The 13,438-nt window shown below is 38.4% G+C and overlaps 1 protein-coding gene across 2 annotated transcripts in view; it reads right to left on the reverse strand.

Moving 5' to 3' along the window:
* Nucleotides 1–2,735: 2,735 nt before the first annotated feature.
* Nucleotides 2,736–13,438, reverse strand: part of RAB2A (RAB2A, member RAS oncogene family) — a 35,650-nt gene continuing 24,947 nt past the window's right edge. The window contains exons 6-8 of one of the 2 annotated variants that reach the window (XM_009877180.1): nucleotides 6,191–6,259; nucleotides 3,800–3,928; nucleotides 2,736–3,751 (exon numbers count right to left, since the gene is read on the reverse strand). In XM_009877180.1, the coding sequence (XP_009875482.1) occupies nucleotides 3,833–3,928; nucleotides 6,191–6,259 (165 nt within the window). In that variant the 3' untranslated portion in view covers nucleotides 2,736–3,751; nucleotides 3,800–3,832. Of the gene's footprint in view, nucleotides 3,929–6,190; nucleotides 6,260–13,438 lie in introns of both variants that reach the window. The other variant, XM_009877181.1, reaches the window with a different exon arrangement.

Here is a 13,438-nt window from a genome sequence, read left to right on the forward strand (position 1 = left end):
AAAACAGGACACACTGTATGTGCAACAAGTACCAGAAGCCATGCAATATTTCCCTCGTGATTTTATGTCACACTGCAAGACAGCATACCCCTCTCTCCCTCTGCCCCACCCTTCCCTCCCCAAAGCAAATGCCCCATATCGGGCAAATTCCTTAAGCGTAGGCGTAACAGATGTGGAGGAGTAAAGACGGAGAGCAGCACTTTGCTCACTGGATTCTATTTGAATGAAAAAATGCCAGAACACACAAGACAAAAAAAAGGAGATAATATAGGAGAGAAACTTGATTTAGGAGGAAAACCAAACAAACCAATCAGTCCAAGGAGAGAGCTGTAGGACAATCAGTAGTGTCAAAAGAATAGCCCATCAAGAGGAACTGCTATCTCAGGCGTCACCATTTACGAAAGCAATACCCTCCTGGTAAAACTTGGGGCAAAAAAATGCAGGGACATTGGAGTCCCCCTCATTTAGAATGATTACTTGAAGAAAAAGAAAACTTTAACACACAAAATTGCCTTCTGATATTTTTAAGTTGTTCTAATACACGGTTTTCCCACTCAGATTCAGTTAACTATAACTTTGAATCTCATACACGGGGTTCGTTTCTTCCCAAGGACAGATTTAGTCCCCACCAATACATAAACATTGCAGTTGAAGGCTCTTCACAACTAGTCAACAACACAATGAACTGTCACAAAAAGCGTAACGCAGCAGAAAGGAGACATCCCTGGGAGCAGGGAATGGAGCGCCACTGCCTGCGAGGCACTTCAGACAGTCTCTCCTTACTTTAGCTTATGAGGAACTGCTTTGGCCTTCATGTACCTGAAGCTAAGGCTGATCTTGCACAAAAATAAATTAGAAAGATTGCAGTCAACATAAACACACAGGTATCAAATTGAAGGGGAGTGTTAATCTTTTTTAAATGACTGCCAAAATTCCTGGAGCTTCTCATTTTAAGTAGAAATAAGAGAGATGAGTCTTAAAGTCATGCTTAGAGGATTTGTCACTCCAAATTTAATCTTTTGTAAGTTAACTACGGTTTATACCATATGCTAAATTTGAAGCATAGGGAAACTGCACCCTTGGCATGATTTTTCACTATCAATAGTTTTACATTACATGTAACAGCTGTACAAGTTGCTAGGGAACAATTACATGTTTTAATTTTTTTGTTTCTGAAAACGTAACCAGTAAAAGCAACTAGAATTCAACACAGAAGCTCAGCAAGTTATCAGTCACTCATGTACAAGTAGAACTGGAACCTGTGAAAGAACAACCTTGTAAAGCACATCCTCTACAAATAAACCCTCCTGCTAGGTTCTGTGTTGTACAGTTTTCAAATTCTAACTGGATAAAATAGCATCAGGGGCTTCTCAAAAAAAACCACCACAGAAACACACAGATTTCTCATTTAGCAACAAAAGGATTATGTATTAACAAAGCTTGTGACAAAAAGCCAGCCATAACATAAGGAAACTTTGATTTTGTTCTAGCTCCTCTTTGAAAATACCAGATTCTTAATATGATGTACAGTATAGGACTGACATATAAGCCAGGACTAATCAGCAGGATCAAAACCCAGTATGCATATGCAACTGCAGAAAATCATAGCACATTCCCCCTGCCCTTCACCCCTCCAAAAAACAAAAAAAGCATCAGTGGCTCTTTGCTATAATAGCCCTAGATTCCTGCTTGATTCGATATATCTTCCATGCTTTCAGAAAAAGAGTGGCTATCAGAAGCTTTAGCTTTGTAAATCATCACCATTTTGTTGTTCTCGGGATAGGGTACAAATTCCCCTCCTCTGCTCCCTGAACAGGGTCAAGTTTTATGGCCAGGAGAAATTTACTCTCATCTGTCATAAAGGTGAGCCTGGTGCAGAAGAGCAAGCTTTCCTCTCACCTCATCCCAAGCAACTGAGCTCTGCCATGCTGCCAGCTGCAAAAAGTCTTGAAGCAGTTAATTCAAGTGAGTACTCGCTTGTTCCTTCCTGCAAGCACCCAGTTACTAGAAGCCAGTTTTCCCTTGGCATCAACGCAATTCAGTCCTACGGTTTTACTGTCATGCAACACAATTTTCAAACTTCAACTGAAACAGTAAGAGTGTTTTATAAATGCAATCTTCATACAATAAACAGGTAACCGTTGAAAGTATGTAAATGAAATAACCTCTTAAAACGGCTGAAAACAATTATATTGCATTGGTTATAATGTTCCTAAATGTGAGAGAGCTGAAGTCAGTAACTAACATAAATCCTTATCGCCTGACCCTTCCCCCAGATACAAACAATAGTTTCCACACATTTTAAAAGTTTATTTAATCTCAGAACCACTGCTATGTTACACCTGTCAGGCTGAAGTTTATTCACTTTCATTGTTAAAGTTCTGACAATAAGAATAGATGATAGAGGACCCATGTCCCCCAGCGCGGTGTTGCAGTCAGCATTGGTCCAATAAGACAAAAGTTTTGCAGTTATTTCCTGACCCCCACACCCTCTTTTTTTTTTTTTAGATACATGAAGCATGGCCTAGCATTAGTGTCACCCTTCTGTATGCAATTTATTTAAATAGGATGAGATGGAGAGTCAGTTGTTTCCTCATTTGTAGGAAAAGTGACATGAGTATTCTTTAACAAATAAACACTTAAACACAGGATATTTTTTTGTTGCAACCCTTTCATTTGAGGCAAAACATCCCTCCCTTTGAACACCACCGTAATAAGTACCAAAGCATTTCTAGTTTTGAATTTCATCAAGATTTCCAAACTGGCAGATTTTATTTTCACACCCTCTTCACAATAGACAAGATGCTTACCATATATTTAGGATTACAAGTTGTCACTAAAAGAAAGCTTTACACAACCACTGTACATTTAGGTTGAAAAACTGTCCTTGCATGAAAAACATACCTAGAAATCAAGTGGTAAACAAGAAAAAAAAAATTAAGAAAAGAGTAACGTTTTTATAATGTGCCATTTTAAATTTCTCAACTCCTCCTCTACTTGTCATCCATACTCTGTTTTCACCTACAGTATTTGTTAAGGCAAACAGCTAATCCATTTCTGAAGAGGTGCTGTGGAAATTGTGGACAAACAGCAAACATTTGGCATTAAAATAGATAGCACGCATGTAGCCTCTAGTAATATACATTAAGCATTTCTCTTGGACTTCAGGATAATGATAGGGGAGGATGAACATGCTAACAATGTCAAAAAGGCTTAAAATTTAGCATCCAAGCAGTTTCTATTAATGCTTCTGTAGTTTTCAAGCTCTAAGTAGTATAGAATTTATGCAAATGCATTAAAGAATTCTAGCTTGGCAAGTACACCCAAGCAGGTTATTAAACTATATATATACAGAAAGTGATAAATACAGAATTAAAAGAGTCCTTCCGCTTCTCTTTATAGCCTTGAAAATTGACAAAAAAACTTGAGGACAGCTCTACAATATTAAATATTAGGTAACGGCAGGAGCCAGGAAACCTAACTACACAAACTGATTAAAATACTCAGATGACTTTGTAGTGTTTAATACAATTCAGTTCGTAGTCAAGGGCACAAGACAACATTTAACAAAAATAATCACATCAATTGACCTAGAAATCAAATGTAAATAGATATGAATACAATCTCCAAAATCTGTCTTTAAGTGAACATTAACCATTTATTCAAAGTTATACAAGAATTTGAAGGATAAAGTCTTCTGCAACAGGAAACCAACTTACAAGTTTCATGTCTCAGTTGAACTGAAGTGGAGGCGAGCGGGGCGGTGGGGGGAGGGAAGGGTGAACAAACAAGTTAGTAGGCCCCATCCAGGCAGCTAGAAAGTAAAACAGGCTCAACAGCAGCCTCCTCCAGCTTGTTGTCCTCCCTGACTGCCTGCGAGCGTTGCATTAGTAGCAGCATGTTGAGGGCCAATTTTTATGCCGTTTGCCTGAAATGAAGTTTAAGACACAGCTTAATTATTTTAGAACACTAATGTACTCGAAAAGCGCTTTTATAAAAATTAGATTATATAGTAAGTTCTGCTAATGTATGTGATAAATATAGAAAAACTTGTATTTTTTTAAGCAATGTGTCCTTGGAGATTAAATATAATTTAAAGTAAGATGCTTTCCTTCTCACTTACAATTTATCTCTGTTAAACTCTGCACCTTAAACTTCTAGTACGAAAATACAGAGCAAGAATTGTGTTTGAATACTACTTGGCATAAGGCTTTAAAAATACACAGCATTGGCTAGGAATGAATAACCTCTCCCCTCTCACCAAAATCTCCATTAGTTTAATAGTTTAATATAAAACTTTTCCTCTCTAGACAGCATTTTGTTCTGTGTTGAATCAGCTGTAGAGGCTAAGGGCATACGAGTGTTCTGTGTCATCAATAATTTCTATGATCCCGAAAGACGTGGCTACTTGCCAAGAACCCACACACGGCGCAGCTCTTTCATTCATCAAAATCACACTTATATCTTAACCCTCACTCCCTCAAGTGGATTTTACCTAAAAATACAGCACTTTGAGAAAAGTAATACAGTAGCTTCAGAAATTAAGCTCTTAAGGAAACTTTGCGTCACAGTAAATCTCAGATTTATAGTGCTTGGCAGTTGTTCTGCAACAGTGGTAGCCTTGGGGTTTCTGGCACTAGCTCAGTATTGACAGCAGCTGATGTGGTTTCTTTTCGCTCTTTGACTCCTCTTTAATAAAAAGCATGCCCTATGGCTCATTGGTTTTGCCCCCTCTGGGCTGATAGCAACTTCTTGAGGAATCAAGGAGCCAGACTTGGCATCAAGCCAAATAAATAGCACGGACTGTTGGCTCTTGACAGCATATTGCAATCAGAGCTCCATAAGGCACAGTAAAGCAGTCAGCTACTATATGAAACTCGACAGATACATGAGCGTGCTTTTTCAGACACTCTGATTACTCTCCAATTTATACTGCACTCCCCAGTGCGCTTTCTTTGGGAAAAATGTTCAAGAAAATTAAGTTTTTCATCACTAAACTGAAATACAAAAGTGTTTCACGAAAACACCGTATACACACACACACATTTTCCAGCTAGAATTATCTTTGAAGGATTACTGTTCAAGCCTTATTTAGCTACAAGTTTCCTATGCAAATACTTCGCATACTGCTCAAGTTTCTCATTATTTCCTCTCTGAAGTCATAAGAGCAGTATTTTCTCATATTAAGCAGAAAGGAGTGACAACAGTTAACTGAGTCCTGCCAATTCTCTCACTACTCTGAACGATTGTGCAAGAACTATCACGCTTTGGAGAAGCGTCAGGCTGCCAGTCCCAAAGAAGGCACCTAATCACAGAACTGATACAGAACAGAGTGTGGTGGTGCAGATTTTTCACAGGTGGTTTCACTAAGAACCTCAGCAACGACAGCTAGGGACATGCAGGATGGAAAAAAAAAAATAAAAATCTCAGGCTTCAGAAAGGACTGACCACTTTACACTGCCAAATTTAAACTCCACACGGTGCAACTTTTTAGGTGAATGTTAACAGAGAGCTTATAGATCCTGGCATTTCCATATGATCCCAGCATTTCTGTTAGGTACCATGGAACTTGAAGCTGCTTTTTCTGTGGCCATGAACCTCTGTCCTAACTGCTCAAGATTTTCAACAGCACAATCATTAAAAATTCAAGCAAGACATTCTAGGTCCTTCTAGGCTCTTGCATTACAAAAGTGCTCTCTGCTTCACCTCCCCACCCCCACCCCAAACAAGCAAGAGACAGGCCCCAGTAATCTGTAATTTCAGTAATGTGCACAGGCAAAATGGCTAATCTTTTATTCCCTATAGAATCCAGCCACCTAAACCAGGAACATTTCAAAAGTCTTTTATGTAACTCTCAAAGCAATCCCTCCCCTACACTGGACAGCTCATGGAGTGCAGCTGGCATATCAACATGGTCCCCCATTTACATAGTGGAAAATTATCTTTGAAAACAGATGACACCATATGGAGAAGTGGATGAAAGTGGATTTTCTTCTCTTTTGGGGATTTATATTATTTTGTGATGCTTCATGGATGGATAGGGTCACTTATTTTAATCCATTTTTATCACAATGGCAGACAATTCTATATCCAAATGGAACAGACAAATATTTTACTGTCCAGCCTTCTAGGGAAGGTGAATCTCCTGCATTTAAAAAAACAAACAAGTGTTCAGAGTACTAAAAGTTACCTCATTATTAATGTCAAAAACTCCTTCCTGGATTTTCTCGTAGATCTCCTTTGCAGTGTTAATAAATGCCTAAAACAGAGGAAAAAGAACACAACACAAACACAGTGAATGTGATATCCTTTGGTGTAAGACGCACTAACTGGAATCCAATCTCACGAGCAGTTGTTTCAGCGAGACTTTTCTCCCTGACTTCAGCAGGGACCGGTATGACAACAGCAGCCTATAGACTACCGTGTACTAGCAGTGGATCACACACTGCTTACAAAACAGTGGCCCTTTCTTAGCATCTGTATTCTACAATCTGTTGTCCAGTAATTAGAAGGGAAAAAGTGGTTTTTAAGATATATAAATTACTTTTAAATTATTTATTTCTGACCCTTATGGATAGATTGTGTGGCAGATGGTTTCCCCTACCCTTAATATCTTTGTAATAGGCCACTCTAGATTAGAGTGCTTAGCAACATAAAACCACAGGGTACTTACAATGATGATGTAAGGATGCTGTCTGCTGGATGAAACCTTATGCTATCATTTAATATTCACCTAATTTTAAGAACGTATTCTCCTTAATTAATCTTGCACACGATAGGCAGACATCTTAATAGTGGAGAGAAGAAGCCTCCGGTTTTAATATTTCTGAAAATCTATTGTTTTAATTCAGAGAAAAGACTTTGACATTCAATCTGAAAAAGTGAATGTTATAAATGTTTTCAGTTAAAGTTTACAATCAATGATTCCATTCTTCATCTCTCTTTTAACTTTATAGGTCAACTAATGCCTAAAATAATGTATAATTTAAGAGGTGATTAACAGCAGCTTATAATTACAATCAATATCAAACATACAGCTCCTTTTTGGTTTAAAATACCAACACCACGCAATCATACGAGATACGCTATCTTCTGCAAAAGCCTATTACAGCAAATGCAGATCTAATTCAAATATAAAAAAGTAAACAGGGTTCATGGAGAGGAACAAATCATACCTTTCCTCATTTCTACACTGGAAGCATTTGACTGCTGAACTTGCCACCAGAGCTTTGTTTCCTAATTAACAGGACTGATATGTTTTCACCTTTAAAGGCCTTACAGCTCCCCAGAGTAATCAATCTACTGCAGCTCAATTACTGCACCAAGCACACACCACAGCCAGTGAAGGAGACTCGGAACGACTGCAGCAGGAGCGGAAAGATATGAATATGCATAAACTCTAAGTGGGTGATCGAATCATCACAGAGGGTCATGAGAATTTGCAGCAAAATAATGAGAAGAATTAATCATTGCAGATTCACAAGGCACTTAGGAAGCGAGTTCGTTTTTCAAACACGCGTTAGAGTTGAGGGGAAAAATTGGCTTTCGGCCAGCTAAGAATTGATTCAAATTCCTCAGAAATTGAAGTTTTCAGTATAAGAAAAAGAATTCTCAAACTTATCTTGGTTTCTGATAACACACTAATTATTGTAATGGTCTCATACATGGGACTACTGAAAGGTGCAAGTCAAAAGCTTTGGAAATTCACACAGCTGGAATCGGTGAGGATACGTGCTTACTCCTATTTCTGCAAGACATTAAACAGAACTTGAAGTCTTAAAAACGTGTTATGATAACTTTATGTAAACAAGCACTTAACAACTGGCACTTCTAACAATTCTAGAAGATGTTGGCTAAGTATGCCTTGGCTCTTAGAATTAATTTAATGAGAATTACATTAGATCTATAAAAACTACTTTAGACCAACAAAACTAGACTTTTAACAGACTGAAAACTCCAAACTAACACAGCTGAGCAAAACATATCTTCTGGATGCTACGCTCAAGAACAGATCACCACAAGAACACATCTATCCTCAAAAAAAAAAAGAAAAAAGTAAAATATACTGCAAAACACTGTGATCCCACCTCACCTGCCTTCAGCATAATTATATGTGTACTGTAAAAGCAAAAAACCATACTGAGTTCAGTAAAGTCTATTTCAGTATTAAACACATTGCCTAAAGAAACCAAATATTCCATTAATCTCAGGTTCACCATTTCAGTTGTCTTGCGAAGACATGATCTGACTACTACATTTCCACCAGTGACTGCTGCACCATATATTAGTGTTAAAACAGCATATACTGTTATTCTTCATGGCAAAATGCCAGCCTGCACTGGGTCACATCTGAATAATTCCTATTTAAAAACAATGGTTTGACAAGAATATAGCATGTAAGTCTACCTCACATTTTCTTCATTTGGTATAGATCTTGAAAAGTTGCTACTGATCAGCCATGAAAAGAGACTCACATCCCTTGAGACTTCCATGTGTTTTTTGCATCCACGTATTTTAAGTTAGCTTACACTTCAAAGTGTAGATGGACTTGAAATAATCACCTGAGAACTTCACTGAAAACAGCAGTCTACTCACTTTTAAGAATATCATTATCAGATTTTGGTATCGCATGCTAGTGCCCCAATTAGCAAGGAAAAGAACGTGAACTCGGTATAATGGATGACTTCGAAAAATCTATTTTAATACTGCATGTTCTAACTCTTATCTGGAACATGCAGTATACTATAAACTCTCAATTATTTATGAGCAGTTTATCCTATTTGCAGATTAACTGAGCCATGGATGCAGAAAGACAGAGTGGTCTCCCCTTAAATCCAGTTTGACTATTAGCCCATGTGCAGGAGACTGCAAGAACACAGCTGGAGCACTTCACAAGCCAACTTGGATCCAGGTGCCGTTTAGTCACCTCCACTCAACACAAGTCCTCCACCAGTAAGCCCTCAAGGACTCAGCTGGCTGCCCACCAAGCCTTCCGCGGCTGCGCTGTACTTTCCCATAATGCTGCTGCTGTTACTAAAGCACCACACAAAGATACTCGAGCTCTTCCACCTGAAATCAGCTCAGGTCCAGGTTTATTTTCACTACCCTAGGAGAGGCAACACCAGATTCAATCTGGGGTGATACTCAGTCACTGGAAAGATGGCAAGGCCCCAGAATACAGTACCTCCATCATGCATAAAAGCGAGAGAGAGACTTTTGCAAAAACAGTATGTTTGACTTCCAAATATGAAAATTTTAGACTATACTTCAGAAAAATTAAAGAAAACACTGACTTCAGGAAAATGTCTACATTTCATGTTTAGCTCTTGGTTTTAATGTTTCTAAATCACAAATTACTGCTGCTTTTATGCGTGAGACTATTGAATGCAGCTGTACCACACCATTAAAAAAAAGGTTATATACAAGATGTTTTCCAACTGCGTTCACATGTTCACATTATAACTAGGTTCTCTAATAATAGCAAAACCCTGACAAGTGGGAAAGTGAGTCTTGCGAGATGTGATTTACCTGTTGTGTAAACTTGCACCTACTAACCTAACAAAGGAGGTTTTTGAGTTACAATATTCTGATATAATATCACTTAAGTTGATTTGTTTAAGGAGTTTCCTAGATCATATTCTTACCCAGGACTCAAGAAGTCAAGTTTCGTGGTGCTCACCTCAGGAAAAAAAAAAAACCCAAACAACCCAAAACCTGAACTACTAAACAGTACAAATCCTGCATTTAAGGTAAATTCATCCTTAAAACACTGAATGTAGAATTAAATCAACTTCAACATCCATTCTATCACAGAAAGCCAGTAAATAATGTAGGTTTACTGTCCTTGAGACCAAAACAGGAAGAATGAATTTTATGACTGGTAAAAACAATGCAAGAAGTAAGGTAGTAAGCTCCCAATACCTCTGTCTTATGGAAGTTGTATGAAGGAGTAATAATAATATAAGGGCACCAGAATGTGAGTTATGGAACAGTTACGTTTAGTTTTCACTTGACAGATGTCAGTTATGTCACTTCTCTTTCCTCAGAAAACTAATGCCATGACAAGTATTTGAGGACATAGCTACAAGCTGAACATTACAGGATAAATTTGTAAATGAACGACTGATACTTTTCAAAACTCAAATTTTACAAGTTCATCTTTGCTTAAAATCAGAATAGACCAGGTTCTGCACTGCCAGCTCGTGTAACATGCTGCCCTCTGGTGGCAATATTAAAGTTAAATTTAGTGCTTTGAAGTAAAAATTGGGCAGCCATTATTTCTGGATGCTTTCTTACAATTAAAGTGAGGAATGCTTAAAGGTTAAATATCTCAGAAATTCCAAGGCATGACCTGCACTTCTCCTGGTCAGACAATACATAGAATTTACTCATCCTTCTCAATCTCCTGCCTTATTTTTTAGCAGTAAGATACAATACGGGTAAATTGCTCCAGTATTAAATGAATTTGGAAACAGTAACGACATTGATCACAAATGATTTTACCCCTACAGCATTCACCATCCCAGAGTATAAAGCAGTGCTGACAGCCACATAACAGAGTGAGATTCCAAACCTCTGAGCAGCTGTTCTATGCACAGTAAGACAGTACTTTTACAACTAAACGATCCTTCAGAAAGAAGCCTAGGACACTCAAGGGGCTACAGAGGGGTTAATTATCAAGCAGTATGAAGGTGCTATATAAGGAAACTACACCCTAGAAGGCACCCAACACATTTGTAGCCTTGTTTTTGAAGTAAAGATGCACAGGCACAAACCAGAACTTGACTGCAGTTGGTTTATATGTACCCACTGACGTATAATCTTTATGACAACTTATTAGGAAGATGCACACTAACTAGAGCTCAAGGTGTCTTGAAAAAGTTCTGCAGATGCTGCTGGAAAGTTCTAAAGGACAGAGCACCTGTGGAAAAAAGAAGACATCTCTCCAGCAGAATCTACAGCTCAGGCAAGGAGCCATATTATCCTTCTTGTGCTCCTCCATAAAGCCTGAAACCCTCAATTAACTGAGACCTTTTATTCTGATTAGATCTTGGAATGCCTGGAAGCCCCAAGAACAGCGGCAGAGCCAACGTTCCTTCCTACACAGATGGGGCACAGTCCAAGGCTTTGCCCCAACGAGGTAGAAGCTGTGAATCTTCACTGAAGCCAGGTGCCCTGCCCCTTCTCTCTCCCACAGGCCGACTGACATGAGCTTCACATCTCTATTTTCTCATGGGAGGAACTGGCTACAGTGCGTCTTCACACAGCTGAAAGGTCACAGAACTTTGATTTCAAGGAACTTGAAGGAATGCTAGCTTGGATAAAAGTTTACATAAATCTAACTGGGTTTTTTTTGGGGGGGGGTGTTTGTTTTGGGGTTTTTTGTTGGATTTTTTTTTTTTTTTAGACTTATGAACTAGAAATCCTGCTCTTTTACAAGTTCTAGTCAGATTACATCCTGTGTGGCACTTTACTATGAAAACTATTACCAACCTAGGATTTTCAAGTTTTACTACCTAAATCCCTGCTACCTATATTACCAGGTCAAACAACTGTTTGTTTACCAGCAATCAACTGTGTTTAGGGAGACTGTAGAGGGAAAATAAAAAGAACTACTTCTAAAAATCAGGTTCAGTTTAGAAGCTGTTAAGAATCTCATCTTTCCAAGGGATGTTCATTTTTATCCTTCAGAATGTTACAAAGACCATCTTTATTCCCTTAACAGTGACAAAGTAGTACGGGTCTTGAAGCTGCAGGAGCTTTGAATATTCATTACCCATTTAAGCAAAAGTATGAAAGAAGCTGCCTGAAGAGAAAATCAAGTTACAGCTGGAACAAAACTATTGAATGACCATCCAGCTACATGTAGCAGAAGTGCTCCATTGCTTAGTTAAAACCGTTAGTCTATTCAGATTTAATCCTAAATAATGAATCCATTACTGCATTCTATTTATGTGCAGACAACTTAGAATAACACAGACAATACTCTTAAGATGAAAGCTTGGCATAGGGCTATATAATCCCTTCCATATGGGAAACAACTTACTAAAACCAACTCCCACACCAGGAGTCAGTGATACACTGCTACAACTCAAGTGAGATCAGGCTCTAAATGGTGATGGTTTGAGCAGTATCCAGAAAAGTCTTTTGCTTAAGGTTGGTGACATCAATCGTTATTAAAAGTAGCAGTCTGGAGTGCGAGAAGGCACAAAATTTTTCCAGCTTCCCAAATTTAGCTAGGTATCTTTACTTCTTGAGAATCATGCATATAAATGGATTCAAACAAACGATGTTCCAGAGACTCAAAGGTAAGTCCTGTGTGCCACTGGAGTCTGCGTGGTCACCCTGAGGTCACGCAGGTGATGCTATTCTGCCTCTACAAGTGTTAAGACACTGCCCAAGCAGAAAGCGCTCGGAAAGCTCCAAACTGCACGTTTCAGATAAGACTACAATTAACAGTCATGAGCAGTTGTTGAACTACCAAAGAAAACCCGAATGTGCTGAAATTTTTTTACTCATTTGCAAGAGACAAACATTTTAAGTATTAAATACTAAGTTTTAATGTAAGGTCGGAAAGTAACTGGTGTTAGGATTAAAACAAGTGCAAACACACCTCAAGTCTGGACCTCAGAATTACACGTATACAAGTGACAAGCCTACTGACAGGCATCAGCATTTTCTTAGACCAAAAAAAGACAAAATAACTGACCCTGAATTCTGCAAACAGTACTTCAGAGCTCACATGCCTCGTTCGCAATTCAAGAAAGCAGAACAGGTATGATAACCAAGATTCTAAAAGTTAACACTATACTCCTTTTACCACAAATTTTAACAAGTTCAGTGTTTCAGCTCAAATTTAACTATGCGTTCTACTGGGAGAAAGCCAACAGCTATGCTCAGAGTATACATTACTGCACATCTCCCAAACAAGTCAAGATTTATTTTTTTTTAAAAAACAGAATTGTAAATAAAAACACGACTGACACAGCTTGGAAATCACTGAGGAAAAAAGCACAAAAATTCTGTTGTTTTGATAGCTGGCTCCCTTGATAGCCTTAGACAGAGGCTAAAAGGAAATCAACAACAGCAAAACCCCCAGCTATTTAAATAAATACGATACAGCTGAAGAGATCAGTATAACTGGCCTTGCACTGCAGCCAAATTATAACCCTGTGCTTAACTTCCCCATCCCACCCCCACCAATAATCCTTCTATCCTCTGAATGATTCAGAAACTTTTCTCACCCAACCCCATTCTGTATCAGACACAATGATTTAACTCAGTGGCCACATGGAATTCTTAGAAGCCTTCACAGAAACTCTGAAGAAAGAGCTTACATCTATTTCCCATTGCCAACTATCAGTTACCTCTTGTGCAAACAGGGTATAAACATCCCCTAAGAGCCTTGCACAAGATAAACAGCTAAAAGGATATTCTC

Source organism: Apaloderma vittatum, unplaced genomic scaffold, assembly GCF_000703405.1.
Source record: "Apaloderma vittatum isolate BGI_N311 unplaced genomic scaffold, ASM70340v1 scaffold9509, whole genome shotgun sequence".
Lineage (NCBI taxonomy): Eukaryota > Metazoa > Chordata > Aves > Trogoniformes > Trogonidae > Apaloderma > Apaloderma vittatum.